General features: G+C 46.4%; 1 protein-coding gene across 1 annotated transcript in view; it reads left to right on the top strand.

Moving 5' to 3' along the window:
• The window catches only part of WDR25 (WD repeat domain 25), a 155,209-nt gene that overhangs the window by 106,839 nt on the left and 21,111 nt on the right, over positions 1 to 27,259 (top strand). Inside the window, exon 4 of the mRNA XM_038743830.1 lies at positions 18,035 to 18,165. Within this exon, the coding sequence (XP_038599758.1) occupies positions 18,035 to 18,165 (131 nt within the window). The remainder of the gene's footprint in view (positions 1 to 18,034; positions 18,166 to 27,259) is intronic.

Below are 27,259 nucleotides of genomic sequence, written 5' to 3'. Positions count from 1 at the left end.
TGCAGTTTTGTTGGAATCAGCTCAGCATTTCCATAACTTTATATTTTTGAAAGGCTATATAGAATAATTCCAGTTTAAAAGGGAGCCTCTTCAAATCAGTTCTATTTTAATGGTCTAAATTGCAAAGACATTTCTCCAAGCTGACTTTGTAGCTGTTCAAGTCCTATGGAGGCATTGGATAAGAAGTCAAGAGCTGTATTTGGATATTCTGGGAATCTGGCCAAAATAAATGTAAAAAAGTAATAGGTCCTAGGAGGAGAATGAACAGAGTTAAGTCTTGTAATATATCAGTTCTGAGGGATATGTTGACACTTTACGGCAACTTTTCGAGTGACTGACAGAGGGAATGCTGTTAGTAGCCTAATGAACCCCCAAGTCTGGATTATTCCCAATTTGCCCCCTAATGTAGACAACACCACCACCCTCTCTGTCTTGCAAGCCTGTAACCTTGGCATTATCCTTTACTCATCTCTCCTTCAATCTGCATATTAAGTTTGTCTTCAAATCCTGTTGGTTCTGTCTTCACAACATCACTAGAATCCCCACTCTTTCCTCTCCGTCCAACTGCCACCATTCTAGTCTGAGCACTTTTCATACTCTGCCTTGACTCCTTGTGGGCAGGGAGCATGTCTACCAACTGTATTATATTGGTCTCTTTAAGTGCTCAGTACAGTCAATTAATCAATCAATCAATCGTATTTATTGAGCACTTACTGTGTGCAGAGCACTGTACTAAGCGCTTGGGAAGTACAAGTTGGCAACATATAGAGACAGTCCCTACCCAACAGTGGGCTCACAGTCTAAAACGGGGAGACAGAGAACAAAACCAAACATACTAACAAAATAAAATAAATAGAATAGATATGTACAAGTAAAATAAACAAATAAATAGAGTAATAAATATGTACAAACATATATACATATATACAGGTGCTGTGGGGAAGCATTTAACAGATACCACAATTATTAATCCGATTATTAGTACATCCACACAGACCACCACTCTTCCTACTTCCAAAGCCTTTTTAAAATCACATCCTCAACCAAGAGGTGCTACCCAGTTAAGCCTTCATCTTCTCTCCCCCCTCCCTCTCCCTTCTGGGTCACTTATGCACTTTGAACTGTACCCGTAACTGATTTTAATGTCCGTCTCCCCCTCTAGACTGTAAACTCCTGGTGGACAGGGAACATGTCTACCGACTCCGTTGTAGCGTACTCTCCCAAGGGCGTAGGACAGTGCTCTGCCACTGATTGCTCTGCATACAGTAAACACTCAATAAATACCACTGGTTGATTGATGGACTACTGCACCAGCCTCCTCGCTGACCTCCCCGTTTCCCAGCCTCTCCCTTCTCCAGTCCATACTTCATTTTGCCGCCCGGATCATTTTTCCACAAAAGCATTCGTTCCATGTTTCTCCACTTTTCAAGAACCTTCAGGGTTGCCCAACCATCTCTGCCTCAAACCAAAACTCCATACCATCAGCTTTAAGGCACTCAATTAGCTCTGTCCCTCTTACCTTACTTCCCTCGCTCTCCTATGACCCAACCTACTCGCTGCACCTTGGTCTCTTCTGTCCCGCTGCTGACCCCTTTTTCCCCATCCTTCCTCAGGTCTGGAACTCGCCCTTTGTGTCCAGCAGTTCACTGATCTCCCCACCTTCAAACCCCCCTAAAAATCACGTCTCCTTCAAGAGGCCTTCCCTGACTAAGCCCTATTTTCCCCGGTCTGCCCTATGCTCTGTGTCACCTATGCAAAGGCTTACTACAGTGCTCTGTGATCAATCCATCAGTCAGTAGTATTTAGGTGCTTACTGTGTGCAGAGCACTGTAGTAAGTGCTTTGGAGAGAACAGTACGACAGAGCTGTAGACACGTTCCCTGCCCACAACGAGCTTACGGTCTAGAGAGCAAGACAGATGTCAATATAGATAAAATAATGAATATGCATATAAGTGCTGTAGAGCTGTGGGAGGGGTGAATATCAAGTGCTTAAAGGGTACAACTCCAAGTGCAAAGGCAATGAAGCAGCGTGGCATAGTGGATAGAGTACAGGCCTGAGAGTCAGAAGGACAAGAGTTCTAATCCTGGCTCCACCACTTGTCTGCTGTGTGACCTTAGACAAGTCACTTCACTCCTCTGGGCCTCATTCACCTCATCTGTAAAATGGTGATTGAGACTGTGAGCCCCACATGGGTCAGGGATTGTAATAATAATAATTATCATATTTGTTAAGCACTTACTGTGTGCCAGGCACTGTTCTAAGTGCTGGGGTAGATACAAGATAATTGGGTTGGACACAGTCCCCATCCCACACAGGGCTCACAGTCTTAATCCCCATTTTACAGACGAGGTAACTGAGGCCCGGAGAAGTGAAGTGACCTGCCCAAGGTCACACAGCTGGTAAGTGGAGAAGCAGCGTGGTTCAGTGGAAAGAGCCCGGGCTTGGGAGTCAGAGGTCATGGGTTTGAATTCCAGCTCCGCCACTTGTCAGTTGTGTGACATTGGGCAAGTCACTTTACTTCTCTGTGCCTCAGTTACCTCGTCTGTAAAATGGGGATTAAGACCGTGAGCCCCACGTGGGACAGTCTCATCACCTTGTATCCCCCAGCGCTTAGAACAGTGCTTTGAACATAGTAAGTGCTTAACAAATATCATCATTATTATTATTATTATAAGTGGTGGAGCTGGGATTAGAACCCAGGTCCTTCTGACTCCCAGGCCCATGCTCTATTACTGTTTGCTTGTATCCACCCCAGCGCTTAGTACAGTGCCTAGCACATAATAAACCCTTAAAAAAAAAAAAGAATACCATTACCATGCCTTTCCTCCATTCTGCTGTGCTGGTTCAACCCATTTTGAGCGTGGCCTTTTGAAGACACGTTTTCAGAGCACCTCTATTTCAGGAAAAATTGGTGATGACTCCATCATTCTTCTCCCCGCCCGCCGCAAGCATATTATTATGCCATGCCTAGGTACATGACTCATCTTTGAAAATGTTCATTTTGCATGATAATTACTGTGCCCCAAATTTTCATCTCCGGGTCTCCTGCATCCTCGGCATTCTATAGCTTTGCAGGGAGTTTTAGTATTCCCCACAGGTCCTTGAACCTCAGTTGATTTACCCTCTTTCTCGACTGAGACCGATCTCCGTCTTTGGTTTAGTTCCCCTCAGTGTTTGATTTCATTTTCAGCCAATTAGGGTGCCCCGACAGCCTATCAGCACCTAATAGAGCCAGAGTGTTCACTGCAGCTCTTTAGGAAGTTATTTACCCAGTGCCGGTGTCATCGATGGGAGTTGGGCACCAGTTACATTTATTTGGGTGTTCTAGATCAATGTGGTAAAAAAAAACAAAAGCAAACTTGCACAAGTCACAAAGACGTGTGGCTCCAGCAGTCTCGTCCAACATTTCATCATTAATTATTAGGCTCCGACTAGCCACTTGGTGTTCGGAATGACTAGAAACCAACACTTCAACATAATTATTTCCTGGTGTAATTATTTTCCTCTTCTCTGTGCATGTATCCTTTGCTAACAGACCTTCTCCGGTGTATTTGGCATGGGCATTTACAGTGGATTCTTCACTAATTCCAAGCTTCTTTATGCTTGCCTGATGAGTCAATCCTCCTGGCATTTCTGATTACTGGGGGGCTGCTAACGATGCTAAATATAGGCCCTTTTTAGTTCTAGCTAGTATTGCCTGTGCTTGTAAACTTGTAACTGGATGTGGTGGATTTCTTAAGATAGTAATGATGATGATGGTATTTGTTAAGCACTTACTATGTGCCAAGCACTGTTCTAAACGCTGGAGTAGATACAGGGTTATCAGGTTGCCCCACGTGGGGCTCACAGTCTTATTCTCCATTGTACAGATGAGGTAACTGAGGTACAGAGAAGTTAAGTGACTTGCCCGGAGTCACACAGCTGACAAGTGGTGGAGCCAGGATTAGAACCTGTGACCTCCGACTCCCAAGCCTGAGCTCTTTTCACTAAGCCACATTGCTTCTAAAGATGCAGCCAGTTAGCCATGCTCTTCCAATGCTTTGAAACAAAACAGTACCAAGGGACCTCAAACACATTTCCATGAGAGGCAGTAACAGGGGGCCACAGAATCATCCTCTCCCCCCCACACACACACACACATACCAAGCCACCGCCACCCTACCAGGCCACTGCATTACCATTGCATTGGTATGAGACGGCCAAGTGTTTTGTCACATTAAGTCAGGGAGGTTTCAAAATGGAGGCTTGGAATCCTGTGTGGGATAAGGAACTGTGTCCAACCTGATGAACTGTGATACCAGTTCATAGTAAGTGTCTAACAAATACTGCAATTATTCATTCATTCATTCAATAGTATTTATTGAGCGCTTACTGTGTGCAGAGCACTGTACTAAGCGCTTGGGAAGTACAAGTCGGCCACATATGGAGACGGTCCCTACCCAACAACGGGCTCACAGTCTAGAAGGGGGAGACAGACTCTAATTAATCATTACTAGGATCCTACAGCTCTCACTGTGTCTAGACTTTGCCTATCTCACCACCAGCCTCTAGCCCTCATCATGCCTCTGGTCTGGAATGCGCTCCCTCCTCAAATCCGACAATTACTCTCCCCCCTTCAAGCCTTATTGAAGGCACATCTCCTCCAAGAGGCCTTCCCAAACTAAGCCTCACCTTTCTTCATCCCCCCACTTCCCTTCTGCATCACCCTGACTTGTTCCCTTTGCTCTTCCCCTCTCCCAGCCCCACAGCACTTATGTACATATCTGTAATTTATTCTTATTAATACGTGTCTCCCCCTCTAGACTGTAAGCTCGCTGTGGGCAGGGAATGTGTCTGTTATATTGTACTCTCCCAAGTGCGTAGTACAGTTTTCTGCACACAGTAAGAGCTCAATAAATATAATTGATTGAGCCCATCAGAGTTTCCTACCACCCATGTAGCTTTGTTTGCCAAACAGATATAGTTATTCAAAGTCACCATTTCATTCATTCATTCATTCAGTCGTATTTATTGAGCGCTTACTGTGTGCAGAGCACTGTACTAAGCGCTTGGGAAGTACAGGTTGGCAACATATAGAGACGGTCCCTACCCAACAGTGGGCTCACCGTCTAGAAGAGGGAGACACAGAACAAAACAAAACATATTAACAAAATCAATAGAATAAATATGTACAAATAAAATAAATAAATAGAGTAATAAATACATACAAACATATATACATATATACAGGTACTGTGGGGAGGGGAAGGAGGTAAAGCAGGGGGGATGGGGAGGGGGAGGAGGGGGAGAGGAAGGAAGGGGCTCAGTCTGGGAAGGCCTCCTGGAGGAGGTGAGCTCTCAGTAGGGCTTTGAAGGGAGGAAGAGAGCTAGCTTGGTGGATGGGCAGAGGGAGGGCATTCCAGGCCAGGGGGATGACGTGGGCTGGGGGTCGACGGCGGGACAGGCGAGAATGAGGCACGGTGAGGAGATTAGCGGCAGAGGAGCGGAGGGTGCGGGCTGGGCTGGAGAAGGAGAGAAGGGAGGTGAAGTAGGAGGGGGCGAGGTGATGGACAGCCTTGAAGCCCAGGGTGAGGAGAACAAAGGTGACCAGTTGTCCCATATTAGGCAGGACAGCCCTGCCACTTGACTTCCCCCTCCAGGCTCCTGCCCACCCTCTGAAAAACAGGCCGGTGGAGTCCACGGAGTTCTGATTTTGGCCATTGGCAGGCCTGAGAGGGAGGAAGAGCAGGAGCCCAGCGACCATTGCTTCTTCGCCTGCTGCTGTCCCACACCCCTGGCCTGGCTGCCACTTTGAAAGGGCTGCTCCCTGGCTTTCCACTTCTACTTTACCCTGCAGGCTGTGTTCAGTGTGATCTCAGTGGGAATCCTAGCCCGGCCCCCTGAAGCAGCAGACTTGGGGGAAGAGTCCGGCCAGCCAGTGGTCAGGGGGTTGCTATTGGCCATGCCATTTCTGGTGCTACTGCTCCATGCTGAAATAGTCATCTCAGTGTGTGTGTGTGTATATGTGTTTATAATAATTGTGATATTTGTTCAGCACTTACTGTATGCCAAACACTGTTCTAAGCACTGGGGTAGGTACAAGTTAATCAGATCGGACACAATCCCTGTCCCTCTTGGGGCTCATAGTCGAAAGGGGACTCTCTCGCACCACTCTCGCACCACTAACCCACAGCCCTGGATCACTGCCACTGTCCGCCTCCTTCGCTCTTATGCTCGAGCTGCCGAACGCTGCTGGCGAAAGTCTAAACACCATGCCAACCTCGTTCACTTCAAGTTTATCCTTTCCTGCCTTAACTCAGCCCTCTCTTCTGCCAGACAAAACTATTTCTCCTCCCTTATTGACACCCATGCCCATCACCCCCGCCAGCTCTTCCGTACATTCAACTCCCTTCTCAGGCCCCCGGTTCCTCCCCCTCCTCCTTCCCTCACCCCCAACGATCTGGCCTCCTACTTCATTAACAAAATTAAATCCATCAGGTCCGACCTCCCCAAAGTCTCTTCCCCCCTTTCTCCAACCCCCCGGCTCTCAACATTCTCTGCTACTCTCCCATCCTTCCCAGTGGTATCCTCAGAGGAACTCTCCTCCCTCCTCTCAAGTGCTACTCCGGCCACCTGTGCTTCTGACCCCATTCCCTCTCATCTTATGAAATCTCTCGCTCCATCCCTTCTCCCCTCCTTAACTTCCATCTTCAACCGCTCACTCTCCACTGGTTCCTTCCCCTCTCCCTTCAAACATGCCCATGTCTCTCCCATCCTAAAAAAACCCTCTCTTGACCCCACCTCACCTTCTAGTTATCGTCCCATATCCCTCCTACCATTCCTTTCCAAACTCCTTGAACGAGTTGTCTACACGCGCTGCCTAGAATTCCTCAACAACAACTCTCTCCTCGACCCCCTCCAGTCTGGCTTCCGTCCCCTTCATTCCACGGAAACTGCGCTCTCAAAGGTCACCAATGACCTCCTGCTTGCCAAATCCAACGGCTCATACTCTGTCCTAATCCTCCTCGACCTCTCAGCTGCCTTTGACACTGTGGACCACCCCCTTCTCCTCAACACGTTATCTGACCTTGGCTTCACAGACTCCGTCCTCTCCTGGTTCTCCTCTTATCTCTCCGGTCGTTCTTTCTCAGTCTCTTTTGCAGGCTCCTCCTCCCCCTCCCATCCTCTTACTGTGGGAGTTCCCCAAGGTTCAGTGCTTGGTCCCCTTCTGTTCTCAATCTACACTCACTCCCTTGGTGACCTCATTCGCTCCCACGGCTTCAACTATCACCTCTACGCTGATGACACCCAGATCTACATCTCTGCCCCTGCTCTCTCCCCCTCCCTCCAGGCTCGCATCTCCTCCTGCCTTCAGGACATCTCCATCTGGATGTCCGCCCGCCACCTAAAGCTCAACATGTCGAAGACTGAGCTCCTTGTCTTCCCTCCCAAACCTTGTCCTCTCCCTGACTTTCCCATCTCTGTTGACGGCACTACCATCCTTCCCGTCTCACAAGCCCGCAACCTTGGTGTCATCCTCGACTCCGCTCTCTCATTCACCCCTCACATCCAAGCCGTCACCAAAACCTGCCGGTCTCAGCTCCGCAACATTGCCAAGATCCGCTCTTTCCTCTCCATCCAAACCGCTACCCTGCTAATTCAAGCTCTCATCCTATCCCGTCTGGACTACTGCACTAGCCTTCTCTCTGATCTCCCATCCTCGTGTCTCTCTCCACTTCAATCCATACTTCATGCTGCTGCCCGGATTATCTTTGTCCAGAAACGCTCTGGACATATCACTCCCCTCCTCAAAAACCTCCAATGGCTACCGATCAATCTGCGCATCAGGCAGAAACTCCTCACCCTGGGCTTCAAGGCTCTCCATCACCTCGCCCCCTCCTACCTCACCTCCCTTCTCTCCTTCTACTGCCCAGCCCGCACCCTCCGCTCCTCCACCACTAATCTCCTCACTGTACCTCGCTCTCGCCTGTCCCGCCATCGACCCCCGGCCCACGTCATCCCCCGGGCCTGGAATGCCCTCCCTCTGCCCATCCGCCAAGCTAGCTCTCTTCCTCCCTTCAAGGCCCTGCTGAGAGCTCACCTCCTCCAGGAGGCCTTCCCAGATTGAGCCCCTTCTTTCCTCTCCCCCGCGTCCCCCTCTCCATCCCCCCGCCTTACCGCCTTCCCCTCCCCACAGCACCTGTATATATGTATATATGGTTGTACATATTTATTACTCTGTTTATTTATTTATTTATTTATTTATTTTACTTGTACATTTCTATCCTACTTATTTTATTTTGTTGGTATGTTTGGTTCTGTTCTCTGTCTCCCCCTTTTGGACTGTGAGCCCACTATCGGGTAGGGACTGTCTCTATGTGATGCCAATTTGTACTTCCCAAGCGCTTAGTACAGTGCTCTGCACATAGTAAGCGCTCAATAAATACGATTGATTGATTGATTGATTGAAAGGGGAGGGAGAACAGGGATTGAATCGCCATTTTACAGTTGAGGAAACTGAGGCCCAGAGAAGTGAAGTGACTTGCCCAAAGTCACAAAGTGGGCAAACAGCCAACGGGAAGACTGTAAGAGAGGCAGGCAGAAGTCATCCTGTCTCTCTCTCTCTCTCTCTCTCTCTCTCTCTCTCTCTCTCTCTCTCTCTCTCACTCACTCACACACACACACACACACACACACACACACACACACACACACACACACACACACACACACACACACACACACACACACACACACACACACACACACACACACACACACCCTTCTCCTCCCACCCCCAGTGGAAAGAGCATGAGCTGGGGAGTCAGATGACCTGGATTCAATTCCAGTTCTGCTGTTTGCCTGCTCTGTGACTTTGGGCAAATCACTTCACTTCTCTGGGCCTCAGTTTCCTCAATTGTAAAATGGGGATTCAATCTCTGTTCTCCCTCCCCTTTCGACTGTGAGCCCCAAGTGGGACAGGGACTGTGTCTGATCTAATTAACTTGTATGTACCCCAGTGCATCATTCCTTTTAGACTGTGAGCCCACTGTTGGGTAGGGACTGTCTCTATATGTTGCCAACTTGTACTTCCCAAGCGCTTAGTACAGTGCTCTGCACACAGTAAGCGCTCAATAAATACAATTGATTGATTGATTGATTCCGTTCATCTTCCCTCCCAGCCCCACAGCACTTGGGTACATAGCTGTAATTTATTTATTCATTTATTTGTGTAGTCCTGTTGTACTCTTCCAAGTGCTTAACAATGCTTTGCACGTGGTAAACTCTTGATAAATACGATTGAATTATAACGTGCTGCTATTTCCCCAGAAAAAAGCCATTTCCACTCTTAATTTTCATCAGCAAAAGAGAAGTTGTGAAAGCTCCCCGGGATGTTTGAGGTGAAAGCTAGTCCAGGGAGAAGGTTCTGTTGACTAAGCTGTGAAGTTTTGCCCGACTTTCTCTGGCCCGTCCTGGGCCTGTTGACAGCAGTCTCATGACATGGTGCAGACATGGCAGTGGCTCACCACTTCTGTCCTTTTAAGACAGTAAAACATTGTCATTGTCAGTAAGACACTGTCTGGCTCCAGTGTCATTGGTGACACCTTCTCTCTGTCAGGCTCCGGGAAAGCCTGGGAGAACCGAAATGGAAGGGCAGAATGGGCCTGGCTCTATTGGGAATGAACTTCTGTAAGAGGAGAGTCTGGAGCAGCTTGGCGAAAGGACAAAAAAAGCAGTTCCCCCTGGACTGGTATTGCTGCCTAGCTCTTTTTTTTTTCTTTTGATGGAATCTGTTAAGCCCTTACTATGTTCCAGGCACTGCTCAATGGAAAGAGTACGGGCTTGGGAGTCAGAGGTCATGGGTTCTAATCCCACCTCTGCCATTTGTCAGCTGTATGACTTTGGGTAAGTCACTTAATCAATCAATCAGTCAATCGTATTGAGCGCTTACTGTGTGCAGAGCACTGTACTAAGCACTTGGGAAGTACAAGTTGGCAACATATAGAGATGGTCCCTACCCAACAGTGGGCTCACAGTCTAGAAGTCTTAACTTCTTAGTCTTAACTTCTCTGTGCCTCAGTTGCCTCATCTGTAAAATGGGGATTAAGACTGTGAGCCCCACGTGGGACAACCTGGTCACCTTGTATCCTCCCCAGCACTTAGAACAGTGCTTTGCACATAGAAAGCACTTAACAGATGCCATTATTATTATTATTATTATTATTATTATTATTATACAAGATAATCAGATTGGACACAGTCCATGTCCCTCTTGGGGCTCACAATCTTAATCCCCACTTTACAGATAAGGTAACTGAGGCACAGGGAAGTGAAGCAACTTGCCCAAGGTCACACAGCAGACAAGTGGCAGAGCCGGGATTAGAACCCAGGCCCTTCTGACTCACAGGCTTGGGATCTTCCCAGTAGGCCACACTGCTTCTCTCAGCTTTGCCAGGGGGTGGCAGGAACTAGCCAGGGAAGTTTTTCTTCCTTTTCATCTGGGAAGTGCTGTGGTTTTGCTGGTGTGAAAGTAAAACATTTCCTCTACTGGAATGACAAGAGGATGTAGCTGGGAGAAGGGAGGGGAGCGGGAGCTGCTCCAGTTGGCCTTGCCACCGGAGAGGTCGATGGGAGCTCTCCAGGAGCTTACAGTCAAGTGGGGGAGACAGCCACTATAATCAATTACAGGTAGGAGGGTGAGATAGAGTAGAAAAATAAGTATGTAAATGACAAGAGGGCAAGTGATTGGAAGAGGTGACAATGCCGAAGTGGCAGGTGTGGGGAGATATAGGATGGGGAGATGAGAGATGAAGAGGGGAAGCCACACTGAGTAGCATTGCGGCCTAGCGGGTCGAGCACACATGAGCAGGGCATGTGTCTACCAACTCTGTTATACTGGACTCTTCCAAGCGCTTAGTACAGGCCTAGCCATGCGGCCTAATGGATAGAGCGTGGGCCTGGGAGTTAGAAGGACCTGGAATTCCTGGCTCTGCCACTTGTCTGTTGTGTGACTTTGGTCGAGTCACTTAACTTCTCTGGGCCTCATTTACATCATCTGTAAAATGAGGATTAGGATTGTGAGCCCCATGTGGGATATGGACTGTGTCCAACCTCATTAACTTGTGCCTACTCCAGCACTTAGTACAGTGCCTGACCCATAAGCGCTTAACAAATTCCATAGAAAAATGATTGATTTTTATTATGCTAAATTGCAGAGCCAGAGAGCTAGGAAGAAAGGTCAGAAGCCCATGCAGAGAGAAGCTTTAACAGATTCATGCACTGAAAAGATGCTTGTCCAGTTCTCTGGAGGGCAAGGGTAGGCAGAAGATTCTGCAAATTTTTATTATTGGGTAGGGAATTTATTCACCCCAATTCCCAGTCATTTAATTGTTTACTTTTGAAGTGTACAACAGATTTTTTCTGATTTTCCATGCGGGTGTTTTTCTTCAGTCTAAGCTCCAAGTTTTCTTAATTTTCTTCCTTTTTTCTTTCCCTCTTCATCTCCTTCTCTTCTTTATCACTTCTTTCTTCACTCCTTCCCTTCCTCTTTTGCTTCCTCTCTCTCTTCCTCCCTCCCTATCCGCTTCTTTGCCTCCCTCCATTTCACTTTTGTATTTTGAATGCTAGAAGTCAGTGAAGAATTATGTAGCAGTAGGCCCCTGAATGTTCTTGAATAAGTGGCATGCAATTCCTCCCATTAAAGAAAATTAAGTGTCGGGCACAACCAGTATTTTTAAGTGGTGTGGAAGTATGAAACATCAGCATAATCTATTGCTGAAGATGATTGGTGAGATCCAGCCTGAGGTTTCTAGGGTTTCAGACTCAGTCGTTCATTGTCGTATTTATTAAGCGCTTACTTTGTGCAGAGCACTGTACTATGCACTTGGGAGAGTACAATACAATAAGCAGACACATTCCCTGCCCACCATGAGAATCTATTTTTTTGTTTAAGCCCACTTAAGTTCCTGTGCCCTGTGCCCAGATGGTTGAGCTCGCCGGGTGGCAGACTTTTCCCCTCGGGGAGGTGGAAGGCCTCCTGCTTTGTGGGGCCAAAGGGTGTTCAGAGCAGAGTGGCTCATTGGACATATCATTGCCTATCCTATTTATTTTATTTTGTTAGTACATTTGGTTTTGTTCTCTGTCTCCCCCTTCTAGACTGTGAGCCCACTGTTGGGTAGGGACTGTCTCTATATGTTGCCAGCTTGTACTTCCCAAGAGCTTAGTACAGTGCTCTGCACACAGTAAGCGCTCAATAAATACGATTGATTGATTGATTGATTGCCTCGCCTGGCAGTCAACCCGCTGAGGGGAATGACTGGTGGGAGGGGTGGGGAGTAGCTAGGATTCACTCCAAAACATCTCGCAGGGCAGAATTGCTTGTAATTCATTCATTCATTTGTATTTATCGAGCACTTATTGTGTGCAGAGCACTGTATTAAGCGCTTGGGAAATACAAGTCGGCAACATATAGAGACAGTCCCTACCCAACAACAGGTGATTCATCGTTAGTTAGGGGGCCTTAGGGAGAGTGGGATGGAAATGTTATGGCTGTAGTAAACTGCTTTAGTGCCATAGCATGATGCCAGCTAGGTACATTTATTTCCTTTACATTGCCATTAGATAAAACCCATTTGCAGTCCGTGCCCTTTTCTCTGGTAATTCACTGTGTTTACTTAAGGAAACATTTCTCACCAGCTGGGCCTCCTTTTACTCCATCTTTAAGTGAATGTCCGCTTTTCTCAGGTGTAATGGAAGCACAACCTTCAGCAAAGGAGGGAGAGGCCCAAGAGGCCTATACTAGATGCTATAGCCATTAAGGCTTTTAGACTGTGAGCCCACTGCTTTTAGACTGTGAGCCCACCGTTAGGTACGGACTGTCTCTATATGTTGCCAACTTGTACTTCCCAAGCGCTTAGTACAGTGCTCTGCACACAGTAAGTGCTCAATAAATACGATTGATTGATTGATTAAGGAAGTATTCCAACCAAATGGAGGCATTTCATTGGCCTATGGGCATGTTGGCTGCACCTGGGCACAGTCACTTTCAGCTGATTCAGGAATGGCGGTATCTGGATTCCTCAAAGATAATAATGATGCCATTTGTTAAGCACTTACTATGTGCGAAGCACTGTTCTAAGCACTTGGGGGGGATACAAGGTGATCAGGTTGTCCCATGTGGGGCTCACAGTCTTAATCCCCATTTTACAGATGAGGTAACTGAGGCACAGAGAAGTGAAGCGACTTGCCCAAAGTCACACAGCTGACAAGTGGTGGAGCTGGGATTAGAACCCATGACCTCTGGCTCCGAAGCCCGTGTTCTTTCCACTCAGCTACGCGGCTTCTCTTGACACAAGATGGCAGCTGTCAACACCTGGATGCTTGTCTTTCATACTGATCAATCATTCAGTCGGTTGTGTTTATTGATTGCTTACTGTGTGTACTAAGGGCTTGGAAGAGTACACTATAACAAGAAACAAACACATTCCCTTCCTACAGTGAGCTTATAGTCTAGAGGCGGGATAAGTGCTGTGGGGCTGAGGGTGGAGTGAATAATGGCTTAAAGGGTACAAGTCCAAGTGCATAGGCAACAAAGAAAGGGAGGGAGCAAAGGAAGTCAGGGAAGTCCTCTAGGAAGTGATGTGATTTTAATAATGCTTTGAAGGATGTGGGGGGTGGCATACTTCCATTGGGTGCAAATTCATTCATTCATTCAATCGCATTTATTGAGCGCTTACTGTGTGCAGAGCACTCTACTAAGCACTTGGGAAGTACAAGTTGGCAACATATAGAGACGGTCCCTAACCAGCAGTGGGCTCACAGTCTAGAAGATCTTACTTCATGGTTGAGAGTTTTGGTAGTGAGGACAAGCCCACTCAAGTAAAGTGAAATCCATATTTCTCTTCAGGTTTCGCCTGGAGTTCTAATCCTGGCTCTGTCAAGTGCTTGCTGTGTGACCTTGAGCAAGTCATTTAGCATCTCTGAGTCTGTTTCCTCAACTGTAAAATGGGGATTCGATACTTGCTCTCCCTCCTATGTATATGTATACATATATATGTATATATGTTTGTACATATTTATTACTTATTTATTTATTTATTTTACTTGTACATACCTATTCTATTTATTTTATTTTGTTAATATGTTTGGTTTTGTTCTCTGTCTCCCCGTTCTAGACTGTGAGCCCACTGTTGGGTGGGGACTGTCTCTATATGTTGCCAACTTGTACTTCCCAAGCGCTTAGTACAGTGCTCTGCACACAGTAAGCGCTCGATAAATACGATTGCTTGATTGATTGATTGATTGGATAGCGGGTGAGGCAGGACCTTATATTTTCTCTGTATGAGAAGCAGCACGGCTTAGTGGATAGCCATGGGCCTGAGAGTCAGAAGGATTTGGGTTCTAATCCCAGCTCTGATACTTGTCTGCTGTGTGACCTTGGGCAAGTCACTTCCCTTCTCTGGGCCTCAGCTACCTCATCTGTAAAATGGGGATTAAGAATGTGAGCCCCATGTGGGACAGGGACTGTGTACAACCTGATAAGCTTGTATCTCTCCCCCTTCTAGACTGTGAGCCCATTGTTGGGTAGGGACCATCTCTATATGTCGCCAACTTGTACTTCCCAAGTGCTTAGTACAGTGCTGTGCACGCAGTAAGTGCTCAATAAATATGAATGAATGAATCTACCGCAGCACTTAGAACAGTGCTTGGCACATAGTAAGCACTTATCAAGTACCATAATTACTATTTTTATTATTAGGGAAGAATTTTCTTTCCATTTCCTCATTGGGGCTTTGGCTCATTAAACTGAGAGCATCTTAGAAATAATAATACAAATTAAAGCATCAAAGTAATAGTTCAATAAATGGATGTCACAATTATAGTAACATCGTATTATATTTCCTGTATGTACAATTAGAGATTTTATAGTGTGGGTCTGTACTAGAAGCCCTCGTCTTACCTCGCACTTGCTGTTTGTATTTGTTTTACTCTTCTGCATTTGTCAACTGATGCTCTGGTCTCATCCACTAGACTTAAAGTTCCTTGATGGCAAGACCATGTCTCGTGCCCTCCAACTGTCGAGCCAAGTGCCCTGTTCACATCAGCCATTCAGTTGGTGGTGATGAATATGAAGATGAGGATGATAATGGGTTTGGTTGGATCCCCCTCTCCATCCCCCCCATCTTACCTCCTTCCCTTCCCCACAGCACCTGTGTATATGTATATATGTTTGTACATATTTATTACTCTATTTATTTTACTTGTACATATCTATTCTATTTTATTTTGTTAGTATGTTTGGTTTTGTTCTCGGTCTCCCCCTTTTAGACTGTGAGCCCACTGTTGGGTAGGGACTGTCTCTATATGTTGCCAACTTGTACTTCCCAAGCGCTTAGTACAGTGCTTTGCACACAGTAAGTGCTCAATAAATACGATTGATTGATTGACTGACTGTTGAGATCCATGCTGCTGGTGAATAGAGCGCAGGGCTGGGAGTCAGAAGGACCTGTGTTCTAATCCAGGCTCCATCACTTGTCTGCTGTGTGACCTTGGGCAAGATACTTCACTTCTCTGGGCCCCAGTTATCCATGAAATGGGGATGAAGACTGTGAGCCCGTGTGGGACAGGGACTGTGTCCAACCCGATTGGCTTGAAGCCACCCCGCAGCTTAATACAGTGGCTGGCACATAGTAAGTGCTTAACAGATACCATCATCATCAGTCAGGAAGATGTAGAAGTGGGTCTAGGAATTGGAGGAGAGGAGGAGAGGCTTTCCAGAGGCTGAACAGTAGGTTGCGTATAGATACTTTTAGACTGTGAGCCCACTGTTGGGTAGGGACTGTCTCTATATGTTGCCAATTTGTACTTCCCAAGCACTTAGTACAGTGCTCTGCACACAGTAAGCGCTCAATAAATACGATTGATGATGATGATGATACTGTGGAGCTGTAAGCTAGACTTCTAAGGTCCTCGTGGGCAGGGATCAGGTCTACCAACCCTATTATATTGGACTCTTCCAAACACTCAGTACAGTGCTCTGCACACAGTAAGTACTTAGTAAATACCACTGGTGGATCTATAGACTCTTCCCCCTTCCCCCCTCACTGCCTCCGGTGAGGAAGAAAGAAGGAAGGCGTGTGGGGAGGCTGGGTCAGGCCAGTAGTGGTAAGAGCAGTGTAAACTGAAGCAGCCTGACCTAATGGATAGAGCGCAGGGCTGGGAGTCTGAAGGACCTGTGTTCTAAACCTGGCTGTGCCACTTCATTCATTCATTCAGTTGTATTTATTGAGCGCTTACTGTGTGCAGTAAGTGTATATATGTTTGTACAGATTTATTACTCTATTTTACTTGTACATATTTACTGTTCTATTTATTTTGTTAATGATGTGCATCTAGCTTTATTTCTATTTATTCTGGTGACTTGACACCTGTCCACATGTTTTGTTTTGTTGTCCGTCTCCCCCTTCTAGACTGTGAGCCCGTTGTTGGGTAGGGACCGTCTCTATATGTTGCCGACTTGCACTTCCCAAGCGCTTAGTACAGTGCTCTGCGTACAGTAAGCACTCAATAAATACGATTGAATGAATGAATGAATTCAGAGCACTGTACTAAGCGCTTGGGAAGTACAAGTTGGCAACATCTAGAGACGGTCCTTACCCAACAATTGGAGAAGCTGGGTGCTGAATGCTGTCCTGGACAGTGATCTTAGTGGTCAGGGATGGGCCACCTAACCAACACTTCCATGTCTCTACTCTCCCTTATGCTTTTTTTTTTTTTTTGGTATTTGTTACCATATAGAGAGGGTCCCTACCCAACAGTGGGCTCACAGTCTAGAAAGGGGAGACAGACAACAAAACAAAACATGTAGACAGGTGTCAAAATTGTCAGAACAAATAGAATTATAGCTATATGCACATTATTAACAAAATAGATAGAATAGTAAATATGTGCAAGTAGTAAATCTGTACAAATATATACAAGTGCTGTGGGGAGGGGAAGGAGGTAGGGCGGGGGGGGTGATGGGGAGGAGGAGAGGACTTATCTTCTGAGTGACCTTGGGTAAGTCACTTCACTTCTCTGTGCCTCAGTTCCCTCATCTGTAAAATGGGAATTAAGACTGAGAGCCCCATGTAGGGCATGGGCTGTGTCCCATCAGATTACCTTGTATCTACCCGAGCACCTACTGCAGAGCCTGGCACATAGTAAGTGCTTAGCAAATACCATAAAAAAAAGCTGGTTGTGGGCAGGGAGTGTTCCTACCAACTCTGTTGCATTATACTCTCCCAAGCACTCAGTACAGTGCTCTTCATACAGTAAGTGCTCAATAAATACCATTGATCAATTGCCCTCTTATCCTTTTCTCCCACTCCCTTCTGTGTCACCTTGATTTGTTCCCTTTATTCACCACCCCCCTCGGCCCCACCCATAATGTACCCATAATGCGTTTATTTATATTAACATCTGTCTCCCCCTCTAGACTGTATGCTTGTTGCAATCAACTCTTTTACATTGTACTCTTTCAAGCACTTAGTTGAGTGCTTAGCACATAGTAAGCACCCAATAAATATGATTGATGGATCAGTGCCATCTCCTCTGCTCCATAGAGAAGCAGCGTGGCTCAGTGGAATGAGCACGGGCTTTGGAGTCAGAGGTCATGGGTTCGAATCCCGACTCCACCCCATGTCTGCTGTGTGACCTTGGGTAAGACACTTAACTTCTCTGAGCCTCCTCTGTAAAATGGGGATTAAGACTGTGAGCCCCACATGGGACAACTTGATCACCTTTTACTCCCCCTCAGTGCTTAGAACAGTGCTGTGCACAGAGTAAGCGCTTAACAAATGCCATTATTATTATTATTATTATCTGGCTGAGCCTTCATCCTCCTCCTCCTCCGCCACCTCTGGGCCACCTCCCATCCCCCTCTCCACCAGGGCACTTTCTGCAATGGGAAAGTGGATTTTTTTTCCGAGAAAATTTCTTTCTCCGTGGTTTAAAATTCACTGGGGTTGGTAGTACATCCTGCTCACTCTCCCTGGTTGTCCTCTCTGACACAGGCACTCAGTTATTCAGCAGCAAAAATGAATTCCAAGTCGGCACCCTGAAATTCCATCCCAATGAACCCAACATTTTCCTGTGCGGAGGCTTCAGTCCAGAAGTTAAAGCGTGGGACATGAGGAATTGCAAGGTAAAATGGACCCGCTTCCTTCTGTTATGCGGAAAAGCAATCTTGCATGTGTGATTGGAGTAGTTGTCGGTCATCTCTATCAGGGTGCCCGATAGAGATAATAAGGTAATTAGGGCCTGCTATTTCATCAGCCCCTCGGTGGGTTTTTAGATCATCCCACCGAGTATTTCCGAGCATTAGACCACCATCAGCACTGCCATTTCTGGGTCATCCCAGTGACCCATTAGTGACCCATTAAGACCTCATTCCGTCTCCATCTGTACCACCAGAGCCCTTGGAGAAGCTGGGTGTGCTGACTGCTCTCCTGGACAGTGACCTTAGTGGTCAGGGATGGGCCACCTAACCAACACCTCCATGTCTCTACTCTCCCTTATGCTTTTTTTAATGGTATTTGTCAAGCGCTTACTATATGCCAGGCACTGTACTAAGCAATGGGGTAAATACAGTCAGGTTGGTTGCAGTCTCTGTCCCCCGTGGGCTCACAGTATTAATCCCCATAAAACTAGTAATACTGATGGCATTTGTTAAGCGTTTACTATGTGCCGAGCACTGTTCTAAGCGCTGGAGTAGATACAAGGTAATCAGGTTGTCCCACATGGGGCTCACAGTCTTATTCCCCATTTTACAGATGAGGTAACTGAGGTACAGAGAAGTCAAGTGACTTGTCCAAAGTCACACAGCTGATTAGAACCCATGACCTCTGACTCCCAAGCCCGGGCTCTTTCCACTATGCCACTCTGCTTGAGGGAACTGAGGCATGGAGAAGTGAAATGACTTGCCCAAGACCTCACAGCAGACATGTGGCAGCATTAAAACCCAAATCGTCTGACTCTTAGGCCTGTGCTCTTTCCAGTAGGCCATGCTGCTTCTCTTTTCCCTCCAGTGACCCAGCATGAACCAATAATCGGTGAATTTCTCAAAACCCCTCTTGAGCCTGCTGATATTTTCACCTGCCATGCTTCCTATGGGAACAAATTTCTCCTGATGAAAGACAGCACCTAATTTGGGACCCTTGTGTGGGGCCCAGGAAGGGTAGATCAGACACGCTCCATCCAGGGTGAAGGGAGAGTCATTCCCAGCACTCCCACGGACCACCCCTGCTTGCCTGGAAGGCAGCATTGATTACCCCAGAGCCTGAGGGCTGGCTTCTGTTAAGCGCTTAGTACAGTGCCCTGCACACAGTAAGCACTCAATAAATATGATTGAATGAATGAATGAATGTTGCCCTCTCCTTCCCTCTTGGAGCCATCCAGTGGGCCCTGGGGGAGGAGAGGGGCAATGGCATTACGAAGCCACAAGTCCCACTGTCCCTTGGCCAGTTGGACACGTATCACTCACCTTCTCTAGGAGTGATTCAGCACTGGGCTTTTTCCAGATTTCAGATCTTTAAATTCTCTTGTTCATCTCCTGAGCCTTCATATCTGTGATTGGCACCCCATTGAGGTCTGTCACTTCATGCTCTCTAGGTCTAAATCTTCAGGGATGCAAAGTTGTTCTTCCTATCATGTAATTGGAAAAATTGGGAAGCAAATCAAGCCTGTTCCGAGTTGCAAAACAGCAGCCGATCTCCAGAACAGCCTGGTGAATTGTTGGAGAATTTGACCCAATCTGTCAGTTTTCTTTGCACTTTTTTGTTTGGGAAACACAGCAGATTTTTGCTGCTTTCCTCTCTCCTGGGGGACTTGCCCTCTCTCCTCTCTACTGCTGGATAGCTCTACTGTTGTGCTCTGGGTTGCGGGGTGAGGGGGAGAGGAGAGGGAGAGAGCGATCCTGTACAGCTGCCTTGATGAGATTTCAGTTGTTTTTCATCTCATTAAAATTTACCCAGCCATCCCCTTGTATGTATGCTCTACAAGCTTTGTGCTGCTTTGAGTGGTTTGCATCAGTACTTTAAATGTATCTGATTTATTTGTTGATCTCTCAAGTAGTGGAAGATTGGGAAGAAGGGGAAAATTTTTCTCATGTTGTAATTTTTTCTGATTTCAAGTTCCTCAATAATATTTCCTAGACCCTCAGCCCTATCTCCCTCATCATCTTAAAGCCTAAAGCCAACATTCCAGATCTGGTGGCCTGGTCACCTATCTGATGCTTTGAAAAAATACCCGGCGATCCGGTGTCTAACTGAGAAACTTGTATATTCAAAGAGAAGCAGGGCTCCAGTTGGTCAGACCCGTGTTATCGCACTTGAGAAAGTGATGGTCTCGTTGTGAGGGTCATTGGTTTCCTTTACTTTCTCTTTCAAGAACCTGGAGAAATGCCACTGCAGTAGCCATTTCTCAGAATGATGCATTCTTTATGGTATTTGTTAAGCACATACTATATGCCAGGCGCTGTACTAAGTGCTGAGGTAGATATAAGATAAATGGGTTGGACACAGTTCCTGTCCCACACAGGGCTCACTATCTTAATCCCCATTTTACAGATGAGGTAACTGAGGCACAGAGATGTGAAGTGACTTGTCCAAGGTCACTCAGCAGACAATAATAATAATGATGGTATTTACTAAGCGCTTACTATGTGCCAGGCACTGTACTAAGCACTGGGGTGGGTACAAGCGAATCGGGTTGGGCACCGTCCCTGTCCTGTGTAGGGCTCACAGTCTTCATCCCCATTTTCCAGATGAGGTAACTGAGGCACAGAGAAGTGAAGTGACTTGCCCAAGATCACACAGCAGACATGTGGCGGAGCCAGGATTAGAACCCAGGTCCTTCTGACTCCCAGGTCCGGGCTGTATTCATTACACCATGCTGCTTCTCATGACCATCATCATAATAATAATGGTATTTAAGCGCTTACTATGTGCCCCCCAGCAGACAAGTGGCAGAGCCAGAATCAGAACCCAGATCCTTCTGACTCCCAGGCCAATAGTAATAATAATGATGGCATTTATTAAGCGCTTACTATGTGCAAACCACTGTCAATGCTCTATCCACTAAGCTTCATTGCTTCTCCAGTGGGTATAATGTGTTGCCCGAAGGTATTTTTGCCTAAATGACCATTTGTAGACCATGTCCAAAGCTAGGGGAGCCACTCCCAGGGGTCATCCTTAATACAGTCCATGAAGGCTTCCGTCAAAGGGGGATTTCTCAGCGTCAGCCACTCCCACCTGCAGTGATAAGGGGAGTGCTTCACTGTCCTGCATCCATAGTTGATGGTGGGTGTACACTTTTTATGTGCGGGCATTCCAGAGGCCAAGACTTTTTCCAATTACCTTGAAGGATTACGTCTTCCCCAATTTCACTCTCCCTTCTGATCATCTGTAGGCTTGGACCATCGGACATTTGTCATTCACCCCACACCCAAACCCACAGCACTTCATTTATTCATTCATAGTTATCGAGCGCTTTCAGAGCACTGTAGTAGGTGCATGGAAAGTACAATACAGCAATAAAGAGAGACAGTCCGTGCCCCAAACAGGCTTACACTCTAGAATGGGGGAGACAGACATCAAAACAAGTAAATAGGCATCAATATAAATAAATAGAATTATAGACATATACATATATACATAAATGCTGTGGGGCGGGGAGGAGGGAAGAGCAGAGGGAATGAGTGGAGGTGACGCAGAAGAGAGGGGGAGCTGAGGGAAAGGGGGCTTGGTCTGGGAAGGCTTCTTGGAGGAGGTGTGCCTTCAGTAGGGCTTGAAGAGGGGAAGAGTGATTGGCGGTTTTGAGGAGGGAAGAGGTGCCAGGCCAGAGGTAGGACGTGGGTCAGGGGAGGGTGGCGAGACAGGTAAGATTGAGGCACAGTGAGAAGGTTAGCACCAGAGGAGCAGAGTGTGCCGGCTGGGATGTAGAAGGAGAGAAGGGAGGTGAGGAAAGAAGGGGGAAGGTGAGGGAGAGCCCTGAAGCCAATAGTGAGAAGTTTTTGTTTGATATGGAGGTTGATAGGCAATCACTGGAGATTTTTGAAGAGGGGGGTGCCATGCTCACAGTGTTTCTGTAGAAAGATAATCTGGGCAGTGGAGTGAAGTATGGACTAAAGTGGGGAGAGGCAGGAGGTTGGGAGGTCAGAAAGGAGGCTGATGCAGTAATCCAGTCGGGACAGGATGAGTGTACTAATGTGGTAGCAGTTTGGATGGAAAGGAAAGGGGTGGATCTTGGCAATGTCGTGAAGGTGAGACTGGCAGGATTTGGTGACGTCTTGGATATGTTGGGTGAAGGGTAGAGCTGAGTCAAGGATGACACCAAGATTGTGGGCTTGTGAGATGGGAAGGATGGTTGTGCCATCTACAGAGACAGGAAAATTCTGGAGAGGACAGGGTTTGAGGACATACGTACTTATGTACGTATCTTTAAATTATATATTATGAATCACTTATTCAGATTAATGTCTGCCTCCTCCTCTAGACTGTATGCTTGTTGTGGGCAGGGAATGTACCTACACAACTCTGTTGTATTGTACTCTCCCAAATGCGTAGTAGAGTGTTCTGCACATAGTAAATGCTCAATAAATACCATTGATTGATTGAAGTATAAACTTATGAATGCGGCTTAAATAGGGGAAGAAACAATGAGATTCCCAGTGGATTGAGACTTTCTTGCCTAGTTTATTTTCTGTTACTACATTTGGTGGTCAAATGACGACTTAGATTAGCATATTTTGGACATGTCATCAGGATGACTAATTCTCTGGAGAAGACACTAATGCTAGGAACAGTCCAGGGAAAACGTAGAACAGGCAGACCAGCAGCTAGATGGATAGAATCCATAACAACGGTAACGGAAGAACCATTAGCAAGGTTATGAATTATGTCAGAAGATAGAACGTTCTGGAGAAAATGTATCCATAGAGTCGCTGTGAATCAGAAACAACTGGACAACATTTGATGATGATGATGATTATGACAACATTTGATGATGATGATGATTATGATAATAATAATAATAATAATAATGATAATATGATTTGGTGGGGGTGGAGGGATCGGGAGGAAACTGGAAATTTAGAGGGCTTCTCTTTCTTTATTCTCAACCTGAAGCTTTTCTCAAAGCTTTGCAAAATAGCAGCTTCCTCAGGGATAACTCTCCCAGTCTGTGGATGCCTCTCCCATGAATTCCTCCCAAGGCCGAGCTTTGCATATTAAAGAGACATCTTGTTTATGCATTGCTTCCTTTTGTGATGCTTGCCCACACCTCACCCACCCTCCATTCAAGGCAGATGTCTGCCCATATGACAAGATCTCTGGGGAAAGAGATTTCCTAGCCTCCCCAGGAAACTGTCCCTCTACTTTAACAAGGTCTCAATCCAGAAATCTGTCCTTCTGTTAGGCTTAAATGCTTTGTGGCACAATTTAAGCCTGTATTCTGCAGTCAGATCAATAGTCAGATCAATAGTCAAGTAGGCTACCCAGAGACCTGTCTAGCCATGCTTCTTTCTCTCCCATTTTCTGGACACAGAATCAATCAGTCAGCCCCGCAGCACTTATGTACGTATCTGTAATTTATTTCTTTATATTAATGTCTGTCTCCCTGTCTAGACGGTAAACTCACTGTTGGCAAGGAGTGAATCTGTTATATCATTGTATAATAATCATAGTAATGATAATAATTATGGTAGTTGTTAAGTGCTTACTATGTGCCAAGCACTGTTCTAAGCACTGGGATAGATACAAGGTAATCAGGTTGTCCTGAAATGGGGCTCACAGTCTTAATCCCCATTTTACAGATGAGGGAACTGAAGCCCAGAGATGTTTAAGTGACTTGCCCAAGGTCACACAGCAGACAGGTGGCAGAGCCGGGATTAAAACCCATGACCTTCTGACTCCTGGGCCCCTGCTCTATCCATTACGCCATGCTGCTTCCCTACTATGCCATGCTGCTTCCCTCTTCCTTATTGTCCTCTCCCAAGGACTTAGTACAGTGCTCTGCACACAGTAAGTGCTGAAATACGACTGACTGATGAGTGCTTACCGTGTCCAGAACACTGGATTTAACACTTGGGGGAGTGCAATACCACAGTAGACACCGTTTCTCCCTGCAGGGAGTTTACTGTCAGAATTCCTCACCCATGCCCAAGGATTGTAGATGTTGGTTTTTATGTGTGGGCTCTTGGAAACTAGAAACACTTTTAGGATGGGGCAAAGTACCAGAGGTTTAATTTTATTTGGCACCAGCATTTCAATACCCATAATGACACTTGGTCAGGTAATGCCAGGAATGAAACAGGGGCCCTGTTGCTCTTTTGCAGAGCTTGAGAAATTATAGTTTTGTTTCTGGAGGTTGGTTCAAAAAAGTGTTTATTGTTAAATACCATGTACTGAAGGGTCACTTTTACAGCATCTGGTTTATTAAAATGCTCCATCTTTAAGCTCCATTAGAAAGAGCTAGTGAATTTATCTTGCAAAAATCCAGTGTCTTTGTTTCCTTGGAAACAGTTAAGCAGGCATCCTTTATAATGGGCGGTACCTAGTTTAGAAGTGTGCTGTGGGAACAGTTTTGGTGTATTCATTCTTGGTACTGTGGAAGGTTGAAGAAAGGCAGCAAGCATCCAGAGAGATGTTGCATGTTCCTCCGGTTTCTATAGGAGCAAGCTGAGCCTTCATAAAGTAATGCAAAGTTTCAGATGTTCTCTAGACTGTAAACTTGATGTAGGCAGGGAATATGTCTACCACCTCTGTTGCATTATTATCGTTTCCAAAACAGAACTCCTCATCTTTCCACCCAAATCCTATCCTCCCACTGACTTTCCTATTACTGTAGTTAGCATCACCATTCTCGCTGTCTCACAAACCCATAACCTTGGCATTATCCTCGACTCATCTCTCTCATTCAATCCATATATTCAGTGTCACCAAATCCTGTTGGCTGTACCTTCACAACATCCCTAAAATCCGCCCTTTGTCCCTTTGCCTTATCCATAAGGCTTAGGAAACTCAGCAAAGCACACCCACCCTAACAGACCTCAAAACTTCTGGGTGCTGCCCTGCAGTTACTTACCCACAGGGTGACTTTTTATGGTATTCGTTAAATGCTTACTATGTGCCATGTTATGTATTAAGCGCTGAGGTAGATACAAGCTAATCAAGTTGGACCCAATCCCTGTTCACAGTCTTAATCCCCATTTTACAGTTTAAGTAACTGAGAAGTGAAGTGATTTGCTTGAGGTTGAACAACAGACAGGTGGAAGAGGAGGGATTAGAACCCAGGTCCTTCCGACTCCCAGGCCTGTGCTTTTTCCACTAGGCCAAGCTGCTTCTCTTGGGAAAGACAGCATAAATTCTGTGGGAACTTGATGTCCCTGGCACTGTCTTCTGTTAAAGTAGTGAAAATTGCCCATCTGTCACAGGGCAGAACCAGCTGCAGGGAAACTCATGAGTTCCTCTGGAGGGGAGAAATGGAAATGGACTCCCATTTAGAAGTAAGTTTATTGAGCTTTACAAGACGTAGGATCCCCCGAGGCAATCCACCCCAAAGCAAAGCTATTCCTATATTAATAACCAGCAAGTACATTAACAGACATGGTCCCCAACTTCTAACCGCAGGTGGAACTGGGGAGGAGACACCCTATTCCTTCTTCTTCTCCAGGGCTACCTTTCCTATCACCCTGGGGTTGCTTTTACATTGGCCACCTTTCAAATCACCCTTTTGGCCGGGGCTGTATTTCAAAGCACCCTGGGGTCCGGTTCCTTTGTGGGAAAACTCCCTTCTCCTCGTTCCAGCGAGGAGGTCCGACCAGTCACTGCACACCACAAAGCATCTGGCAGAATGGGCATCCCCGACTCTGGGTAGAGGCAACTCGCCATGTCAGTGTGACAGAGCTCCAACTGACTATCAAGGAATCTGCGGAGAAGCCTCCCCAGATATACCCTGCTACTTCCCCATCATCTTCCCTTCTTTGGCCATATTTGGTGAGAGGGGAAGGATCTCATGACCAGACCCATTGGGATTTACTCATTTATTTATCCATTTAATCGTAGTTATTGTTGGCCTGGCCCTCTGGAGTCACTGGCACCCTGGGGATGGGGATGGGGGGAAGGGGATGTTCGTTTAGCCCACTGCTTCCTCTATCACTCATCACTAGCCCCTCTGGCATTAGAGAGCGAAGCGTGCTAGCCTGGCCGTGGCCCACCGGTTGGAAGGTGCTAAACTTGCTATCCTGGCCACGGTCTGACCAGTCACACCATCCATCCTTTAAGGAAACATAAGTAATTTCATTTTGGGGTTCCTGTGGAGGTCAAAAGGGAAGACTGTGCCTTTAAATGTAGATTGGGAGTGTTTAGGGGGGACAGATTTATAAGCTCATAAGCTTGGTGTTATAATGTTATTTATTTCTTAGCCATTCTCTTTAAAGGACCCAGATGGGTCCATTTCCCTCAGTTTGTCAGTCTTCAGGGAAAACGGACCAAGTGGGGTTTTCTTATCTGAAAAGTGGACCTTCTCTGGAATTTTGTGCAGCACAAGCTGACCCGAAGCTTTCCAGAGCCCTATTCTAGCTCCTTGTCCTGCTTGGGTGATGGTACCCATCTGGCATATTTGGAAAGGGATGAACAAAACCCTACAAACTTGCATATGTGTGGGCGTGCATAGATGCTATCTGCTGGGAGATGCTCTGAGCCATTTGAATTCTTTCCAGTGTTTTGAACGCAGCTTTATCGAGTAGAACATTTTTTTTATTACTTTACAATCCAGTAGTACAGTACTTTTTATGGCATTTGTTAACCGCTTACTGTGGGCCAGGCACTGTTCTAAACACTGGGGTAGATACAACATAATCAGGTTGGACACAGCCCATATCTCAGATGGGACTCACAGTTTTAATCCCAATTTTACAGATGAGGTAACTGAAGCACAGACAAGTTAAGTGACTTATCCAAGGTCACAGCAGATGAGACGGAGCTGGGATTAGAGGCTCGGTCCTTCTGACTCCCGGGCCTGTGCTCTATCCATTAGGCCACACTGCTTCCCCTCGTAAAATGATGCAGTTTTCAGTATATGCAAGGGAATAGAGATGGAGGGGGAGAAGGGAGGAAAGACTGTGGGAGAAGAGGCTTTCAGGATGGAAAGGTTGTATTGCTCAGGTGTAATGGAAAGACCAGGGACTGAGTACTAGGAAACGGGTGTTTTGTCCCAACTGGGCCCGTTGCCCTGCTGAG

The sequence above is a fragment of the Tachyglossus aculeatus genome, chromosome 1 (genome assembly GCF_015852505.1).
Source record: "Tachyglossus aculeatus isolate mTacAcu1 chromosome 1, mTacAcu1.pri, whole genome shotgun sequence".
In the NCBI taxonomy this organism is placed as follows: Eukaryota; Metazoa; Chordata; class Mammalia; order Monotremata; family Tachyglossidae; genus Tachyglossus; species Tachyglossus aculeatus.
Note: the sequence above shows the minus strand (reverse complement) of the source record. Positions and strands in the feature narration are given on the sequence as shown.